The 19,255-nt window shown below is 45.5% G+C and overlaps 6 protein-coding genes across 6 annotated transcripts; 3 read left to right on the forward strand and 3 right to left on the reverse strand.

The window, feature by feature from the left end:
- Nucleotides 1-244: 244 nt before the first annotated feature.
- Nucleotides 245-1,331, forward strand: BDV38DRAFT_267224 (fumarylacetoacetate hydrolase family protein; the record flags this gene model as incomplete). The annotated part of the gene is made up of 4 exons (XM_032056549.1): nucleotides 245-439; nucleotides 508-853; nucleotides 936-1,056; nucleotides 1,130-1,331. The coding sequence occupies 4 exons, from the start codon at nucleotides 245-247 to the stop codon at nucleotides 1,329-1,331; spliced, it is 864 nt and encodes a 287-aa protein (XP_031919293.1).
- Nucleotides 1,332-1,841: 510 nt separating this feature from the next.
- On the reverse strand, nucleotides 1,842-4,060 carry BDV38DRAFT_277259 (FAD binding domain-containing protein; the record flags this gene model as incomplete). Its single annotated transcript, XM_032058445.1, has 6 exons — nucleotides 1,842-1,853; nucleotides 1,915-2,776; nucleotides 2,840-3,456; nucleotides 3,515-3,663; nucleotides 3,727-3,807; nucleotides 3,862-4,060. 6 exons carry the CDS (start codon nucleotides 4,058-4,060, stop codon nucleotides 1,842-1,844), a joined length of 1,920 nt encoding a protein of 639 aa, XP_031919294.1.
- A 3,486-nt stretch (nucleotides 4,061-7,546) lies between these two features.
- On the reverse strand, nucleotides 7,547-8,006 carry BDV38DRAFT_277260 (uncharacterized protein; the record flags this gene model as incomplete). Its single annotated transcript, XM_032058446.1, has 2 exons — nucleotides 7,547-7,807; nucleotides 7,878-8,006. 2 exons carry the CDS (start codon nucleotides 8,004-8,006, stop codon nucleotides 7,547-7,549), a joined length of 390 nt encoding a protein of 129 aa, XP_031919295.1.
- A 3,823-nt stretch (nucleotides 8,007-11,829) lies between these two features.
- Nucleotides 11,830-12,471, forward strand: BDV38DRAFT_233060 (uncharacterized protein). The gene has a single exon (XM_032053106.1). The coding sequence runs from the start codon at nucleotides 11,882-11,884 to the stop codon at nucleotides 12,104-12,106; it is 225 nt and encodes a 74-aa protein (XP_031919296.1). The 5' UTR covers nucleotides 11,830-11,881; the 3' UTR covers nucleotides 12,107-12,471.
- BDV38DRAFT_291973 (GPI ethanolamine phosphate transferase 3) lies at nucleotides 11,830-15,341 on the reverse strand (the record flags this gene model as incomplete). The annotated part of the gene is made up of 3 exons (XM_032061890.1): nucleotides 11,830-14,920; nucleotides 15,251-15,267; nucleotides 15,306-15,341. The coding sequence occupies 3 exons, from the start codon at nucleotides 15,339-15,341 to the stop codon at nucleotides 12,127-12,129; spliced, it is 2,847 nt and encodes a 948-aa protein (XP_031919297.1). The 3' UTR covers nucleotides 11,830-12,126.
- Nucleotides 15,342-17,046: 1,705 nt separating this feature from the next.
- Nucleotides 17,047-17,971, forward strand: BDV38DRAFT_267227 (magnesium transporter CorA family protein; the record flags this gene model as incomplete). Its single annotated transcript, XM_032056550.1, has 2 exons — nucleotides 17,047-17,336; nucleotides 17,389-17,971. The coding sequence occupies 2 exons, from the start codon at nucleotides 17,047-17,049 to the stop codon at nucleotides 17,969-17,971; spliced, it is 873 nt and encodes a 290-aa protein (XP_031919298.1).
- Nucleotides 17,972-19,255: the final 1,284 nt, after the last annotated feature.

Here is a 19,255-nt window from a genome sequence, read left to right on the forward strand (position 1 = left end):
AACCCAAACTGGTCTCATGGTTGATAAACTTCCGAGCGCAAATAGACCGAAATCGTTCCATGTGTCTTTGTAAGGAATTACATCTTGCAGCGGGGGGACCGTCGGCATCGATTAGTCCCACTCAAGGTCTGACGTGGGAAGTTCAAAAGGCCGCCACGGCTCACGGTTGGCAATCGCAGAGGAAGAATACTTGACTACTGCCTAGCTTTGCGGATAATATCTGACCCAAAAAGAATTTGCAAAAATGGGTCCTAATTGGACACACCTCGTGAGATTCATCAGCGAAGAGGATGGCCAAATTCACCTTGGCGAAGTCGATCCAAGCAAGCATCCAGATGTTGGGATCGCAACATTTAACGGCGAGAGAGTTGCGGCCAAGTTGGTCAAAGGGTCGATCTTCGATGGCACAGTAACAGACACAACTGTGCACATTGCCAGAGTATGTATTCCGCAATCCTGAACACCTGGAATCCAATATTCGAAAACTGACTACCCCGTTCGAAACAGCTTCTGGCTCCCATTGGAATTGAAGAAGTGCCCATTATCCGGTGCATGGGGCTCAACTATCGCGACCATGCCAAAGAGGCGGACATGCCCATTCCAGATGTGCCGGTCGTCTTTATCAAACCGCGCACGGCACTCAACGGACCCTATCCTGCAAAGATAAACGTGCCCAAAATTGCACAGGATGGCTCCAGCGACTACGAGGCAGAGCTATCGATTATTCTGTCTAAGACTGGTCGAGATATTCCCGAGTCAGAGGCCATGGAGTATGTGTTGGGATATACCTGCAGCAATGATGTTAGTGCTCGAACACAGCAGTTCAAGAACAGCCAGTGGTCCTTCTCAAAAGGTGAGACAGACCAGTTGCCTCATTATCTCCCAGGCCCATTAGTTGTGTCATTTACCCAGAGCTGACTTGATTGAATGGAAAGGTCTTGACGGATCTTGTCCACTGGGCCCGGTCCTTGTGTCCCCATCCGCCATCGGCAACCCGCATAATCTGCAAATTAGAGCCATCCATAATGGCAATGTGGTGCAAGACTCAAACACTAGGTTAGTCTATTTCAAGGATCGATGGTTGCCATCATCTAAACTCTCCAAGGTAGCTGACATTTTTACTTTTAAGCGAAATGATCTTCGATATTGCAAAAACGATTGCATTCCTCTCTCAGGGAACCACTCTAGAAAAGGGCACCATTATCATGACCGGAACGGGTCCTGGAATTGGCGCTATGCGTAACCCCAAGATCGTCCTGGAGCACGGCGATGATATGAGAGTGGAAATTGAGAAAATCGGGACTTTGATCAACGAAGTCTACTATGAGTAAAGAGTAACAAATGGTGAGAAATGTTGTTCGTGATTATCCAAACAAAATAAGAGCATTTGCCTTCGCCTACCTAGACGCGCAAAAGTAATAGCAATAGCAGCCTTCGTAGATAGCCAAGCACCCCCAAATGGAGTTGTTTGTCAAAAAGCCTCTGCCGTTTCACATAATTATACATGAGTGATATCTTTCAGCTCGAGGAATATCTCTTGCGCAAATTCATCTTGCGCAAACCTGCCCAGGAAGAATATAATGTGGAACAATATCCAGTTTCTGACGAGAGAAGCGCATGGAATACTTGGTGAATATACATAGAGGTATATCATGTCTGGTTGATAGCTTAGTTAATGAATATCTCAATCAGATGCTGCAACACAATCTTTTGTACGCAGCATAATATACTCAACTTTTATTCATTTTTACGGCTCAGACTGCCATTGATATCCCCTTGTCAGTATATTCTTTGTTTATAAGATTTTTAAACAGGAGCCGAAGAGTTGGTCAGTATAACTGCTATGACTTCGCCTATCCATCATATTTCAGCCGGACCAGGACCGGCAGAAACGGAACATTGTGAGTACTATACATCAAGGTATCCTAGAATGGTCCTCATAACTGTAAGGAGCTTCGATGCGCATGCTTCAGTATCCTTGAGAACTGCCGGTGCTCTCCACGCTACGAACCGATCGGGTCGCACCAACACGGCTCCAGATTCCTCCACGCCTCGCAGGTTTTCCCACTCAAAGTAAACGTCCTCCCAATCTTGTCTGAACCCAATATAATGCACCTGTATTGGAACCTTCAGCTTTTCGGCAACATTTTCAGCTGCTTTCTTCCATCGCCCACCTCCGATTCCACTCAAGAGGACAAAAGAGCCATGGCCAGCAATGTCGACTGTCGAAATAGGCTCTCCCGGGATTGCTGTGTTGAGCCACACATGAGGCAATCGAGATCCGGGATAAGTGCTTGGTTCATGAAACAAGATGCTATCTTCAGCCGCCCGTCTGGATGGCGCATAGGGATTGGGCTCATCATCTGTGTAGACACCTTGGCCGTCGTAATGTTGATTCATTTCAACTCCCAATCCATGGAATTCATGAGAAGTATGCTTGATTGCCGCATGCAGGGCACGGCGGCGGTTTGATCCTTCTGGCGTCGCACTCTTTAACTCCTCTAAACTCTTCTTCCGCGCGGACAAGTCCGGGGGCAACATGCCTAGTGCCTTCCACACGAGAAAGTGGTCGCGGTATGCCTGATTCGCTCTGGTGATAATCGAATAACCCACAGGCTGTCTCTCGATGGAGTATGTGGATAGAAGAGACGGTGACGCCAGCCCCTTGTGAACATATGCGACCTTCCAGGCGAGATTGAAAGCATCCTGGATGCAGGTGTTCGACCCAAGCCCGTTTAATGGAGGGTGACGGTGCACGGCATCACCAAGACAGAAGCTAGGAATAAAACGTCGTTGTCAGAGACATTACGATTATCGGATCGACGGAGCCAACACTCACATGTTACCCTCTGAATATTTCTCTGCGACGATCTCATTGATATACCACGTGGAGATATCCAAGATCTCTGCAGGTGTATCATCGCCAATAAACTCCTGGACTCTCCTCTGATACGCCTTTTTAGACGGCTTGCCTTGAGAACGGTCATAGTTACGATCTGGGAATAGAATGAACATCCACTCATTCCATGGCTTCACCATCCGAACGATTCCCATCCAGCCAAAATCTGGGTGCTCTCGATCTGGCTGCATAACCCAATGAAGATTGCCCGTTCGGTTTTTAACTAGATGGGAGAGGTCGGCTTTGACCAGCACGTTGATTGCAATACCTTGACCAGGCTGAACCACCAGAGGCAAGTTAAGTTGTTTCACCACCTGGCTCCTGGCACCGTCAGCTCCGAAAAGATACCGTGTTTGGATCTGGTATTCCTTGCTTGTCATCTTATCGTGAATATTGGCCGTGATCAAGCCGGTCTTCGAGTCGCTAAAGAAAGAAACGAGCGTGGAATCAAAACGACACTTGAAGCCTTTCAAAGCGGCATGCCGAACCAGAACTGGTTCCAAGATCGTCTGCGGCAGATCAAATGGTTCACATGGGCTAGCTAGTTCATAATCTCCCTATGTCCTACGTCAATCTACCTCCCTGACAGAATAAGAGAGGACCAACTGATCTCACCTTTCTTCTAGGGTCATTCCCCCAGGAGTGGATGCGTGCGTACTCCTCGCCTGCCATACTATGACACCATCGTGTGTGTTGCATATGATCTGACCCTGTGGATCCCAGCTTCTTCAGTTCGTCATATAAATCAATATCGCGTAGACACTCTGAATGGACAAGTCAATGTGTCAATAACAAAGCAATATTTGCTACCTTGGCAGATGACTGACCCAGTGCCGCCATATTAGTAATATGTGCGCGAGGTGTATTCGCTGTTCCTGGAGCGTTGCTGATCATGATGCCCTTCAGCCCTTCATAGTGTTAGTACCAAGTAGCGACTGCCATGCCAATGCAATAAAACATACCATGAGAACCAAGAAAGCAAGCCAAGGCTGCCCCGGCAGGACCTGCCCCGACAATGAGGAATTCCGTATCGACTACATGACCCGGCGCTGGAGCTGAACAGTTGCGCTGGGCGGTGGTTGCTATTCCGCTTATTACTGGAGTCTCTTTTGCTCCCTCGGATCGGGTCATGCCACTGTCGTTCGTATTGTAAGGCGCCATTTTCTCTCGCGATGTTTGCGTCAGTAAGAGACGTGTTTCCAAATTGATGCCGTGTTTTATATAACGAATCTATGCAAATTTATGAAAATAGCGTGGAATAAATCAATTTCCATTATAAATAGGCCATTCGTAGTAGAGTTGACTGTTTCAGCTGATAGGAAGCCCAAGAGTTAGTGAAGAGGGTGTTTGCGTATAACTAAATCGTGCCGAAGATAGTCCGCCTCCCAAGCGGCATCACTTTCCTATGCTCTCGGGAAAACCTCGTGCAGATTGCGTAAAACCACTCTTCCCACTATTGAGATTTGCTTGTGTATCGGGTCCACGGAATTATGAATAAGATGATCAAAAGCTTCGTGCTGATGATAGTTGGGTCAGAACAGCTCACCTGTCATTCGACAACTTTGATAAGGATTTGTGGAGTCAAAGCCTCGTCCGACCAGCCTCAGGGAAGCCAATTATTTTACTAATTATACCTATAGTTCGACTCTAAGTTTCCCTAGAAAAAGAATAGATGGAAGGTAGAGATGCCGGGCCCTAGCATTCCGTGCCAATTTCGCGCAGAGTTCGCAATATATCGCACCTTGTTACATTCTGGAAGAGGGTGGGAGGTATGACGCTCAGTTCGATTCATGCTTTCTAGCACTCACTGTCCGCACGTATTGCCTCCCGCTTCTAGCATCATTTGTAACTTTTGTGGTTCGTATTTGCCTCCGATCTAGATAGGTCGCGTTGATCGTTGATCCCTGATACGCCATCAAGTTCGATAACTCCCCTCCCCGAAACTAGTAATTCCGCCTAGACCTGTGCCCTTTCCACCAATAGCAAGCATGTGAAAATATTGATATCATCCCACTCGCTGGAGTTATCTGAAGACCGCACTCCGAAGTCCACGCTACCGCAAACAAAGAATGAATCTTTTTGGGGGGACAGGTGATGTTGAACGGTAGGGAGAGATTTTTCAATAGGAAAAAGAGCAGACAATCCAAATAGTAAGAGCTTTTCTGCTCTTTAACCTACTGAACGTGTTCTCTTCATGTCAGAATATTCTATGGATTTAATATTACCTAATCCCGGAAGTGGAACGCTAATTTGACTAGTCCCGTCTAGCAGCCACACCTAGCTAGTTTAGACTTCAAAGCATCAATAGCACTGCCTACTCCCGACTCCCGGAGAGCCAGATCATAAAGTAGAGAAATGTCAACCTGATAAGGACACCGTCAGCTGTACTGGGTTCTAGAATAAAAATTTGCGTTCCAAAGGTCACGCTTAAATTACAGCGCTAGTGATCTCAAAGTTCATACTATTGTTTCATGTTAGTTCCCTCTTACTCATATTCAATTCAGCTAACTGCTATCATATAATTTAATCAGGTGGCTATTTAGCTAGGAAATGAGAATTCTTGAATTGTTGTAGCCGACGTATTCGGATTACACCTCACCTCCAAGATGACCACCCAGAAAGCAATTGTCGTTATTTCTCCGCAACAGGAGAGCCTGGTAGTAGATATTCCTTAACATAGTTGTTTAATATATCTTTTTTTCTTTTTCCAAGTGGCCAGGTGAATAAACCGAAGTTTATTTATTTATATTTCCTATAAGAGATTATTATTGGGTATCTGGCCAAGAGAAGAGCTACAGAGAGATGCTGAAAATAAATAACCGAAATTACTAGGACTGGAGATATATTTAAGGATTCTATTCTATAGATCGGGGAGCTGAAACTGAGTGGATTGGTCTATATAGGAGGAGCTATATATTATTATTTTAGATTGGTAAACAGTACTGATTATTCTAGCGTTAGTTTATATTAATATCAGCCTGATATATCGATATTCAATGTACATATGTGACTGTGCAGTTTAATGTGTATTATATGGTCAAAATAGAAACATTATAATATTTGGCCAAGGCGCATAGACATCTCACATAGCGCTATAGTACAAGTTTCAGTCAATTCGTTGCTGGCCACCAGACCTGTTGTAGGTATTAACTCTTGCATAAAAGTGATTCTCATAATATTGAATTATGAATTTTCTCGAAGTTCTGTTATATCAAAAGTGATCTACGTTCCCCTCCCCGAAACCACCTACATCATTTTCAACGAACCATTTGACTCCTGATTCAAGATAGCACACTTCTTCCGCCCATCTTCAGTCAATATACTTCTGATCTTCACCTCCAGATGACTAGATCTCATTTCTGGATCACTCCATTCGTACCATTTCTTTCTGAGCTCCCCATAACCGCTCGTGGGGAGAAAAGGGATGCCTCACCCATTTCTAGACAGACTACCCGGTCAAACAATGACTTCTTGTACAAGTCTGTCTATTTTTTTTCTCTCTACATGCACTGGATTGATCGTCATATGTTATCTATACAAAAAATGCGTCAAAACTCCGGGTCTTTCCGACCCTCCATGATGTACAAGAGCTCCATAGTGAAGACCAACGTTGCTGTCCCGGAAGTTCGGTTCTTCAGTGAGAGAAAATGCAGAATTTGGTAGACCCATTAATCAATTCAACACAGAAAGTTCCTCATCAGAGTCCGGCATTAAAGATTATATCAGTCATAAAAATTTCGGAAATAGTAAAAAGGAAACATACAACAGGAGGGATTCGCTGGTGGTCACCCACCCAACTACTAACCTCCCGGCGTGTGGCTTGAGTACGGCTGAGCGGACGGGAAGCCCTATTTTCCACACCCTGTGGTCGTATGTATTGGTTTGTTACTTGAAGCAACATACATCGTCCCGAAAGGTTTCAATGGGACTAATAATGGAAGGTTTCCTTTTCTTGTGTTATCTGTTTTGCTTTCACAAGACAAGTGTTCCCTGCCACAAGACTTTGATGCAAACTTGATATCCTACTCTGTTGATATAGACTTTCCTGGCCCTTCCCGTATTGTCACAATGACATATATGCCCAAGCTTTGGGCCGTATCAGAGCTAATCATGCCTATTAATACAACTTCCGAAACCTGGATATCCCCATGTATGTGAATGATGTGGGCTTTGCAAGCACTGTCTGTGTGGGTCAAAGCCCATATGACAGTATACACTGCGACATGATGTGTGCTCCCTCTAACAACACATAGCATACATTCTAGCTGCTCATACTTTAGTAGCCAGTTTAGCAGTCGTGAGCCATGGCTTGCTATAGGCTCAAGATTAACGCTACAGGTTGAAGCTGACAGTCCTTCCAAGACAGGTTGATCATATGTAAAATGGTATACTTCCAAACTGGATTTAGTGATGCTCTAGGTACTGCTCAGGAAGTCTAGCAACATCGCGTGGGCTCGACCGGGCAGCGCTAAGCATTTTCCAAATATCAGCTCTTCCATAGGAATAAACAGGTTCATCGTCCTCAAAACGTATCCTCGCTCAAAAAAAAAATCGTTGTCAGCCCTATAGTGGTGGCAGATCTGACAGTTGCCATTTGACTGCCGTATGCAGTCCGAGTTGGTGTAACAGCCCAAATCGTAGCAGAACTCAGCCCCGCTTCGTAAAGATATTGTCCAGGTCGTAGGTCACCAACCAATCGCTAGCGGGCTCATGCTCAGGCAGTTTGAGCTCCGGGTTGCGCCTCTTCATTCCCTTTGCAAACAGCACCCTGGCATAGGGAGGGTCAAACACGAATGTCGTTTCACCGGTCACAGAGCTTTTCAATTCCGCCGTAGCTGTAACCTCGTCTATGGCGACGTACTCCTCCGGGTTCGGCACTGTTGCCTTCTCGATTTGTTCCTTCACGTGCTTTGCAGTCAGTCTCAGCATCGAACCGGGTGTCGGTGAAATATAACTTGTCTGGGCCAGCCGCTGCCACATATGGAGTATTCGGAGCCACAACCTGGAGGCCATATTCTGTTTTGATAATCTCTGGTACGTAGCTGCCACGATATTCTTCTTGGAAGGCTGGTGAGCCCTCGCATGGTTGGAATGGGTTCAGAAGCATGGTGATGAATAGTATAAAGAGCATTAAATTATAGGGACAAATTGACTATGTAACTGTCAAAAAAGGCTTACCAATGCTTCACAAGGCTTGAGAAGTCCTATGGATATTCTGGATAGGCTCGGGAGAAGACGAAGGTACAGTAATACTGGAGGGTAGGCTTCTTTATACATTGTGAACAAGACAGAGTGGAACTAAATCAGGTACAGAAAGTTCATAGTTTTCATAACCGTAGTCCAGCATGTTCCAATATCCCTGTTCAATCTGCCCGACATGTCTCAATACCCTTGTTCGACCTGCCCAGGTCGGGCCATCATTTTTCCTTCGTGTCATATATACACTCGGGCTTAGCCAGGGTATTGGTCAGTGTAATCCAGTTCTCTGATAGCACGCAGAGCCTTACAGGCTGACCCCGTGATTGGTCACTGCATACCACCACAATGCTACCATTGTAGACTCATGCATATATGCCTTGATATTCGGGAATCCGCCGGACTAGGTGTGCGAGATAACGATGGACAGAATTGTGGCGATGTAACTGAGACATGCAAACCTGTGCCTCTAGTGGATCGTTCTCGTGGCGATCGATGATTCGTGAGCTCCTTGAATGCATAATGCTGCTTATCCATATTCCAGTCATCTTGCACAGAGAACCGGTGATCCGTGTGTACCGAGTGATCTGTTACCCGGCAGCTGGGCTGGACCGCTCCGATCCGATATATCCGTCCCACCTAGCTACCTGAGGAGAGATTTCAGTCCAAATGCGTCGCATGGTTGAGGTGAGACATGCCCCTGGGTAAATCAGCTAGCATGGGGATCTGGCTGGACTTATCCGAGGCAGCGGAATGGAACATTAATAACAGATTGCTGGTGGGACAGAGGCTTATCGGGAGCATCGAACCCTACCGGGTAGAATAGATACGATGCTGCCGCTACCGACAGTTCGGCCACCCAGCTTGGTCATACAAAGAATGAGTGAAGTGCGGATATCCGGGGATCAGGCCTAGATATGCCGACTGCAATGGGCTATATCCGATAAGTAATCGGACATGCTAGGCACCCCGGAAGCCCTCAGTCATCTCAATGACATCAAACATCCGAATCCCACAGTTGAACATCATGAAATCCACACCTGCAGTCCCTAAGTCCCTAACAGACGGCAGGAAGGCACCTAATAACAAAAGTCTTTATATTTGGATGTTAAAACTAGTAAGATAGTTTTTATAAACTAGTTAGCTTCTTATACACGATTTGTATAGTTAGGAGATCAACATACCTTCATAGTAGAGATATTTTATTAATGTGTCTCTATATAAACTTGATCCAATAATAGCTCCAGTTCTAACCCCAGAAAGTGACAAGGTGAAAGTATCTTGAAATCGAGCCTGTTTATGAGTGTAGTCATGACTATCATCCTGAAACAAGCATCTAAGAAAAAGATTAAGATCTGTTGTGGTAATATAGAATTCTTCTCTATATCTTGTTTCGAGTCCATATATTGGTGTTTATCCATTGCATATATACTCTCGTGAAAGAAGAGTAAGCATGTATATATTAGAAAAGGAGTAAAAGGTGTATAGTATATAAGCATGCTGTATTTAGAAGGTATATCTCCTTCACGTAAAAAGATGAAACTCTCCAAAAAGAGCTTCTAGATCTGGCTGGGAGGATCAGGTTCTGGATTTGAGAAATATCTCTCTTCAGGTTTATTTTGTGTTAGCATCGACCTAATTTGGAATCAGAAACGTTTCTTGAATTTACTAGAAGAATAATTTAAACACTTATATTTTTTCGCTTTTTAAAAGCTCTGTCGTACCTTTCATCAGTAGCTGGAGCTCACGTTTAGTGGTACATCTCTCACTCTCTTTCTTTTCTGTATCTTACTGGTACTCTGTGGTAAAACCATGTACTCTTGTTGCTCTTATGTTACAGCAATGACTTCCGAATCATGATAAAAATATAATATGACCATAACATTACTCTCTGATTAGAAGTTCACTGCAGCTATGTTTCAGGGTGGATCAGAGTCTGCCTCGATTGACTTGCAGCAGCAGGCAATGTGGATACCACTTCTAGTCTGCTTTATGGTACGCCTGGAAATCTGGAGTATGGAATGGACCAGGCTTTGTGTTCGAAATCTGAACATTGGGAGTGGAAGCAGCCTCAGTCATACTACACCAATCATCTCAGTAGTCTGCCATGCTGCATGCTGACATCTCGTTTGGCTTCTTACTTTGTGTGTGTGGCGCTGTCTGTATATAGATACCGCATACAGCCATACCACTGCCAATGACCTGTTTTGTATAACCACATTATATCCAAAATTGGGATACTGTCAGTGCGCCTCGTCTGCCATGCAACACAAGCAATGTCTGATGACCCTGGCAAAGGTCTCGGAGTTTTACCCCTGGCCAAGACATTTAATTCTCCGCGATGTTAGATTCAACTACCGTCCAGACCCACGAAAAGGAATACATATACGAACGTTTGTCGTACGACAGGCCTGGGCATCTTATCATATGACATGTAATCACCAATCTAAGACGCGATATATCGTCGCGTCCGAAGGTAGTATCCACCATCAACTCGCACGGAGCAAAGGTTCGGAGTGAGCCCCCTGAACACCGCAGGTGCAGACAAGAGAAACGGTGACTTTCGCCCGGGTACAAGAAGGATTCGCTGGCATGACAAGGCGATCGCTTGCAGAAACATCAGACAAAAACTCTGTTGCAATCCCAAAGACTCGTTCACCTCCGGAAAGTGCAACCGGCTGCAAGTCCGCCAATTCTCACGTTATCTGACTAAGAATGGAAGTGAATATAGTGGGAAAAGAGTGGCGTCCACCCATGGAAACAGCTTCATATAGGGGAGTTGAAGTTGCGTGGTCATTCCTGGGGTCTGTCAAAAGTGTCCAAGGCTCGATATCAGATGCTACTTATCCTTCATCGACTGTGGAACCTGATGCCCTTCGGATCAGTGATACATGGTTCAATGCCAATGGGTCCATGGCTTGGACAGATAGACAGACACTTTGGATCTTGTGGAGTGATGAACTAGGTGATGAGATTGTCCCGGCAACTTTGCTGCATATGAAGTGCTATAGATCTAGATGCCGTTTGTCCTAACTGATACCCGTCAGAGTCTCTCTAGAAAGGTATATGATGTTGAGGCGGGGAAGCTCTGTGACACGCGATGTCACTTGTATTATCATCTCATGTTGACGGAGATATCGTGATTGGAGGCTACCAGGAGGACAGGCTGCACAAGGACGGCCATAGACAGCTTAGGCTATCTGGAGAGTAGTATTGTCTCTTACCAACAAATTGATACAGACGTTCGCGGGCACTGGGCTGCATTTGACGTGCCACAATGTCAGCTTATACGTTACATTCAGATGTTTACTTCCCCGCGTTTCCTTCTGTCTGCGCATGGGAAGTTTTCAGAGCTCGACTATAACTATGTGGGTTCATGCCTCCTTTAGGGATTTCTTGTATCCTCTAACGATCGAGACTTCAAAACCAGATCTACCTGCCATTGGAACAATTCATTGACTCCGTTTTCTCTCCTCAGAATGAAGTTCTACATACCCTTGACCCTTCTATTTGCAGCCTTGGCTATTGCTGCTCCAACAGAGGCGGCGACAGATGATTCTGTTTCAACGGATGCTGAAGCTGCCCCAGCATATTGCCGCGACGTCACTCGATACAATAAGTGTCTCAGGGTACAGAATCCTCCCATAACTTTGTGGGCAGGATCTTTACTAACGGTAAATTGATAGTCTTGTGGAAGTCATAACCAAAAATGCCGTCGGGTGAGTCGAATAGATTTTAGATCTTTGGAGCACAAACAACTGACTAGGTGCCTTTTCTCGAACAGGCATGCTACACACACTGGTGCTAGCTAACCAGCTTTTATGCGCCGCTTCCTCGAATGGATATGTTGGGTTAGGTTGGGCTGGATGCTTTTCCGGACCCAATTGCTATCAAGTGGCTCTCCATTTTCAACAATCAGAGAGTCATTGCGAGATGTGTTCTTTTTTAGGGAATGACTGGTGGCAAGGTACCATTCGACATGATTGTCTGCTTGATTGTGTGGTGTTTTGATTCCACGAAAGCCTATCCTCTCATTTAGTGTTTACTGCAGTGATCAATGAAATTATTATCGCGATAACATCGATGATCAGCAGTAGGGCCCCGGCCATCAAAAATCGAGGGCAGAATATAGCAAAGAGCATTAGGTGGCGTCGTAGGACACTAGCCCATATTGCCGTTGACAACGCCCATACCGAGTATATCAATATATGGATTGCGAATGAGTTGGTTACACTATGAACTTCCTGAGGCTGTACATCCCGTGATATGATTAGAGGGATCGAAAATGCAGCGACAATTGGGCCAGCAAAGGTATTGAGGGTCACAAGCAACGAGGACCAAGGATAGTGAAGGTCCTGGGACAGGATATAAGCAGCTTCCCATTGGATGCTGGAGAGGGTTGCGTTATGGCCGGTGCCAAAGAAGTGGAGGGTTCCTAAAAGCGCAGCAATTGTAGGCCCTATACTACCGTTCTGAGAGTGATTGAGCAATTTGCGTAGGCTCAGGATCTGGAAATATAGTATGGACAAGGAACCACCTCCCATCGGACCACTCACCAAAATGCTAATCACTAAGATGGATGTAGTGATGATCATATTATATCGGACAGGAGTCATGGTCGTAGTCCGCTCTGTGATGAGGGCCATTCCACTGCCAGCAATTGTAGTGACTAGAGTGGCCTGTGAAAAGAATATGCGAGGCCCCTTAGATAACATGTTGAAAGGACTACCTTCAAGCCAACCATTTCTATTGGCAGAATCAAGAGTCCAATACACAGCATTGAAGAAAAGTGCTATGGGTATGCCAATGTGACACCATGTCCAGACCCCAAGGTTTCTAGATATCAAATCTGAACCAAAGGCTATTTGAGTGACCAATGGAATGAGTATGACTGTCACATACGGGATAAGCAACTCCCAGCTCATGGCGTTACCCAGGCGATGGTAAGTCGTTACGCAAAATGGAAGTTGCTCTTCCCGACAATAACGACTTATTGACACCACCCTGGCCAGTGCCATGAATGATACAGAGAGAAGAGCCCCTAGTATATTCTGTCTTCTGTCCCAGGTCCTATATGACATTGAAATGGTATATATGCCAAATGTTGCAAGGAAGGTGAGTACAATCTGATCTTCCCATATAGTGTACGAATTGGACGCAAACCCGATAGAGAGTAGAATAGTAAATGCAATCGCTATTGCGTCCAAGAAGGTCGGCATTTGAAATTTCGTGGGTGCCTGAATCATCCCAAACAGATGAAATCGACAGGTGAACAGCATAAGACTACTCATAGTAGCCCCCAGGATCAGAGCATCAGTCGCGCGAGGTTCCTCTGGCTCAAATATAACGATATGAATCAAATAAGTGGCTATGGATGTTGCGGCCCCTATTTTGATTGCCCTAGAAGAAGCACTGGGACGGAGATTGCATTGGCCCCACACGCAAACACGGAGTAACAGTGCGACGGCTCCAAATGACAGGATTGTCAGCCCCTCTATCATGTATGCTATGTTGAACTGCGCCCATATGCGTTTGTAGTGCTTCAATATATTTCCTTGGTAGTCGCATAATTGGTGGTATAATGTCTTCAGAGACTCTTTGTCCTGAAAATCAAATTCTTGCAACGAGACCCGCCGAGGTGAATTCGTATGGTTGTGCTCTAGAGAGTGCCGGGCATTTTTCATTCTTATCGAGTATTCTCGGTGGAAACGTTCAATTTGTGCAATGGATAGCATGTATGCACGCACCAGTTGCCCCCAGTTATCCCCGGCTGCTCCAAGGAAAGCCTCTTTCATAGGACTCCCTAGGCTATTGAATGGAATGGGAACTCCCAGAAGGAGCGACAATGTCGAGACAAAATCTATTTGATAGACGGCTGATTTGTTAAGATACGAGGCCGGCTCCTGTGGATGCACCAATAAATGACCAAAATGCTTGCGCCGAGTATACATCCACAACGCCGCCTGTACCTCATTCTCGGTTTCGCCGCCATGGTTTCCATGTTCATCCATTCCATGATCACCTAGAACGACAAGTAACGTATTTTCGTCGATAGAGTTGACAATCTCTCCTATGACGCAGTTCATTTCCTTCAGTTTATTGCACATTTCAGGGTGTGCGGGGCCGAATCGATGACCAACGTGATCGACGCCTAAAAGATGGCCAAAGATCACATCCCATTCATCTTGGCGATGTTTAATAAGTGGTATAAGGTGTTCCCTCACGCCCTGGTCGACCGTGTGGAGGTCGGCAACGAGGAAGGAATCGTACGCTCGAGATAGATTGGGTAGGAAATGATTTGGAAACAGCTTTGTCCATGTATCATCCCCGAGATGCACCAGCCTCTTTCCTGCTTTCTGAAGTTGTGTCACGAAATTATCCTCTGAAAGGGCGGAACCGGCAAAATTGCTACCAGCCTCGATGAATGTTGGCAGTGTTCCTGTCATCAATCCCTTCAACCGCTGCAAGGTTGTTGTAGGGGGATCCGCAATGAATGGGAAGAGAACTGCATTTTGGGGTTCTTGCGTTGCTTTCTCGTGTAGTATGGTAAGAGCATTATGAAAAGGCTGATAAGCATCGTTTCCAGATGACTGTGGTGCATGTGGCACCGCAAAGTCGTATCGTAACGCATCGATAACCAAAATCACGGCTTTGTCGAAGGATCTGGGCATCCAGCATCCACTCTGAGTAGATTGGAGATAGGAGGATTCATATCTTGGGAATGCTGGCAGTAGGGGACGGGTACAGGTGCTGGAGTTCTCCAGCACCCTTCGCGACGACAGGAAGCCCTTGGTGAAAAAATAGAGCCCCACTGCATGAACAACCCTACAATGAAGTAATGAGCAATCAGTTAAATGTCGAGTCGCTCCAAAGTCCAAGAGCTATCAAAATTCTTACAGAATCCAAACAAAGAATCCAGGAGAGGCCCATCGGATACCCCTGGTCACCATTCTGCTTGCTTCCATGATGCTGAGCAGTGATTTGGGTACTTGGACAGAGGTAAAGTATGATGATGTACCGTGAGTCTTCTTGAGTGCTCATCATAGAAATCAGTTGTGTGTGAAGAGCCCAGCAAATATGAAGCTGACACTCGCGTCGCCTGTCATTCTGCCCACTTCAGCCGCCTGCCTGACAGCCAGCAAGGTGACACAAAACACGTGGATCATAAATATCTTGGTAGCGTGGAAACTATATAGTATACAAAACAGACGAAGAGATTATGGAGATCTGGCGGGTTCTCTGGCATGGTTAGACCTTGTAAAGGACTGCAACTTTTCTGGTTTGATATGACTCGGAATGCTACTATCAATGATCTGGGCAGGTTACTCAATGCAGCCAATCTTGATATACTTCTGGTATTCATAAAGATTTGTGACATTAACACTACTCCAATGCTGCGCCATCCCAATAAAGTGTCTGTTACCATGGTAAATAACCTACATTGACACGAAAGTCCGAAAATGTACAATGGCAATAAATATGACAAAGACTTAGTCAAATGCAGGCGCGAAAAAGAGCGCCCGGTGCCCACCGAACGTCCGTTTCCGATTTCGAACCTCCATCCCGCATACCTCCTGTGCTGGGTTAGTGAGCAGGTCTCGGCGCTTGAGATGGAACTGGGATTCATGGTCCCAGGGCAAAGCGCGAGAGCAGCATTTCCAATATCAACTTCTAGCATTAGCTTAATTGCAAAACCCTCGAGGAACAAACCCCTGTGTCTACCACGCGGTACGAAGTAGACTGCCCCCAAGGTACCCCTTACGTCGACTAGGCATCGACATTCTTGGTCTCCACAGCCAAGCAACCCTACAGAGTTTTACACTTTCACACCGACCTCTACCCATGCACAACGTCTGTCTTCCAACTCAGCAACAAACGACAGATTTAAATATGCAATACGCCTGATTCGTGCACTGCTTCGTACGGAGTACATCGTATATTCCACTTGGCTCTGGTTCATCCATTCCCTTCTGTACTGTATGCACTCAGCCCTATAAGGCAGATGACCCACTTGGTTCCCTCAAATGGGGGCAACCAGACGGAGTCTTCCCGAATGTCACGTCGCTTTGCTATATTAAATTTTTTATGCCGGGATCCTTCATAGGCACCCACAATGTAACGAACGTTCTGACCTGGTGAAGTGAGGACTCGACCTATAATGTTTCATGCTAAAATTTGATATCCTGGAGGACGGAAAGGAACGAGCAATTTCTACATCCATTTCCTGTAGGCAATCAGCGATGTGGCAGTGTACCCGAGCAAACAAAATCAACCGCAACCGAGGATGCCATGAATGCCATGAAAAATCAAGACGGAAGTTCGGATTCATGCATGTAACCACACTTCATACGGCTGCCTCCGACGGTTCCATTTTTCTTCTCCTTGGCTTTTAGTGCCGTTTGATTCCCACTCAATTCCCCAACATTTATTTCCCTTCTCCCACCCCTCTTCTCTCAGTGTAGGAATCTGCCAGTGTCAGACATACACATCAGCCTTAATGATATTGTCGGGTATCCAGCATTCCTTAATGAAAATCTCCGTTGTATCCTCTCTGGTTCCACCTCAAACCTATTCGATGTCTATCGTTCTTCGATGGGTTAACTTTGCTGCACCTTCGCTGTTGTCCCCAGCTGTACCGGGTCCGACAGATATTTCCTAGATGATTATCGAAGTATGATCAACACGTTATCAAGAGAGCATCGCTTTGAGTTTTGAAAATGTATTCCGACGAGGCTCCACGGTTCAGCTATTTCTCCTCGCGGACTCAACAAGTCATTTCGTCTTCCAACTGGGAGGAGATCTTCTCCGACCAGTTCATCGAGCACTTGCAGGAGAGTGAAAGGACTAAAGGGAATGTCTGGTGGCTGGACATTCGCGATGCCACCGAGCAGGATGTCGACATCATATCTCAGGCGCTGTCTATCCATCCTTTGACGGCGGAAGATATCACCATGCGTGAGCCGAGAGAGAAGGTCGAGGTCTTTCGGAACTACTATCTAATCTCGTTTCAGACTTTGGTGAATTTTGCCGATGAAAGTGAAGAGAAAGGTAGAGCCAGGTCTCCGGCAAGCATTTTCTCGTCCACACCTTCCTCTGCAGGATGTTATATCCTCGTCTTCAAGAATGGGGCGGTGACCTTCTCTCCTAGTGGAAATGGACACATAAGTCGGGTTAGGGATCGGATTCGTCGTCTCCCTGATCCATCCATCTTGTCAGGCGATTGGGTCTGTTATGCCCTGATGTATGTCTCGTGTCTTCCATAAACTCTATAAATCTCTAACACTATTGCCCAGAGACGATATCATCGACAGCTTTGAACCGTACATGCAAGCCGTGGAACGTGAGTCTGAATCCATCGAGGATCAAGTCTTTATTGCCCGTGTAGACGACGTTAGATCCCTCATCCCTCGTGCCGAAAATCTCCGCAAAAAGATCACGTATCTTATCCGTGCTCTGAGCGGTAAAGTGGACGTCCTGAATGGCTTCGTCAAGCGGTGCCAGGCCAAAGACAAACCCCTCTTTCCCGAAGGTGATCTAATCATGTATCTGGGTGACGTACAAGACCATCTGGTAACCACCATGTCAAGTCTGTCGCACTTTGATGAGATCGTCGGTCGATCGCAGTCAAATTGCCTCGCGCAGATCAGTGCCAATAACCTACGCTTGAGTCTGAGCATCAACGAAGTCCTCAGCAAGGTGACCGTGCTGGCCACAATCTTCGTTCCACTGCATATGGTGACAGGTCTTTTTGGAATGAACGTTACAGTCCCTGGTCAGGATGTGCCTGGACTGGCCTGGTTTTTTGGGATTGTGGGTTGTTTTATTGCGTTCATAGTCGTATGTTGCACTATTGCTACTAGATATAAACTGCTGTGAATACAATTATAATCTGTTTGATGAACAAAAGCATTATGCTCTATTCTCTTGTTATGGTAGTTAGGAAATGTCGGATAGTGAAGAAAATTAATACTCCATACTCTGTACTTGACAAGGCAATCCCTCTCCACGTGATGCCATACAAAAGCCGAAATCACAAATCCAGTCTCTCCAAATGGATTTACCCCACGGGATAGGACTATCAAATATACTTTTACCTAACATTTGAAGAAATGCGGATCATTAACTTTGATATAAAGTCAACAAACAGACAAAAGAGATACTTTTGAGTAATGTCAGCTGTTGCCATACTGCAACATGATAAACAATGTTTCTTAATGTTAGTTAACATCCGATTTTCTTATCCAGCTCTTTCATTTCGGAAATCGTTGCCAACTTCGAGTATTATTATGAGATTCGGTTAATTAACCTGATGATGAACTCCTCTATGTCTCTTTTGGCAACGGCTTCTACAACACGGTATCTGGGGCCCCAGCTGCCACACCTGACACGAGCCTATCGCAAACAAGCATTTATTTAGGCGAGGCATGGTGGGTGGCGAGAGATGGACGAAAATTGCTTCACCTACCACCTAATTACCATAAAGGTTTCTTGAATACCCTCACTTGGAGCAATACGTTTATCATTACAGATGATGGAGGTCAAGTCGTATTCTTCGAAATTTGCCGAATGATGAATCTATGGGTGAGTTCACGAAAAGGTTGCACGGAAACAATGGGCGGGAGTCGGGGGACTCGACAGGATTTACTCTTATACGGTGTACAGTCAAGAAAAGAAAACGTCGTTTTGGTCGCAGGTGGGATCTAAGGGAATGGCTTGAACACACGCCGAACATAGTGATGGATGGAATTCTGGAATATTACTCATCAATTGTACGATTACTTTGATTTCTATGATAAAAGCATTAACCTTACGCAGTAGATTAATAGAGAACTTATGTTTTAACTAGAAGCTATGCTATACGGGGTAGACAATTTCAGACTTTTTTTTTAAACAATACTCACTCCTTATCATTATTTTATTTTCTTTCCCCCTTTCTTTCCTAACAGTATCAAAGTACACGGGAATTAAATTTGTTGTGTCAGTGGATATAGTCCTTCACTAACTTCGTACTCCTTTCTTCCTCGGTCTTTGATCCTTGGCTGATAAGGACTCTATCTAACCTCGGCAATCTAATCAGCGCATCAGCCAAACCCAATTATTCTCCGCATACACGGTACGAATCTCATCCCTAGCAATTGAATTCTACTCTTATAACAAAAG

Source organism: Aspergillus pseudotamarii (genome assembly GCF_009193445.1).
Source record: "Aspergillus pseudotamarii strain CBS 117625 unplaced genomic scaffold BDV38scaffold_2, whole genome shotgun sequence".
Classification (NCBI taxonomy): domain Eukaryota; kingdom Fungi; phylum Ascomycota; class Eurotiomycetes; order Eurotiales; family Aspergillaceae; genus Aspergillus; species Aspergillus pseudotamarii.

Excerpts from the sequence above, each read along its gene's own strand:
- BDV38DRAFT_233060 (XM_032053106.1), top strand. The coding sequence starts at position 11,882 with ATGCTACACACACTGGTGCTAGCTAACCAGCTTTTATGCGCCGCTTCC.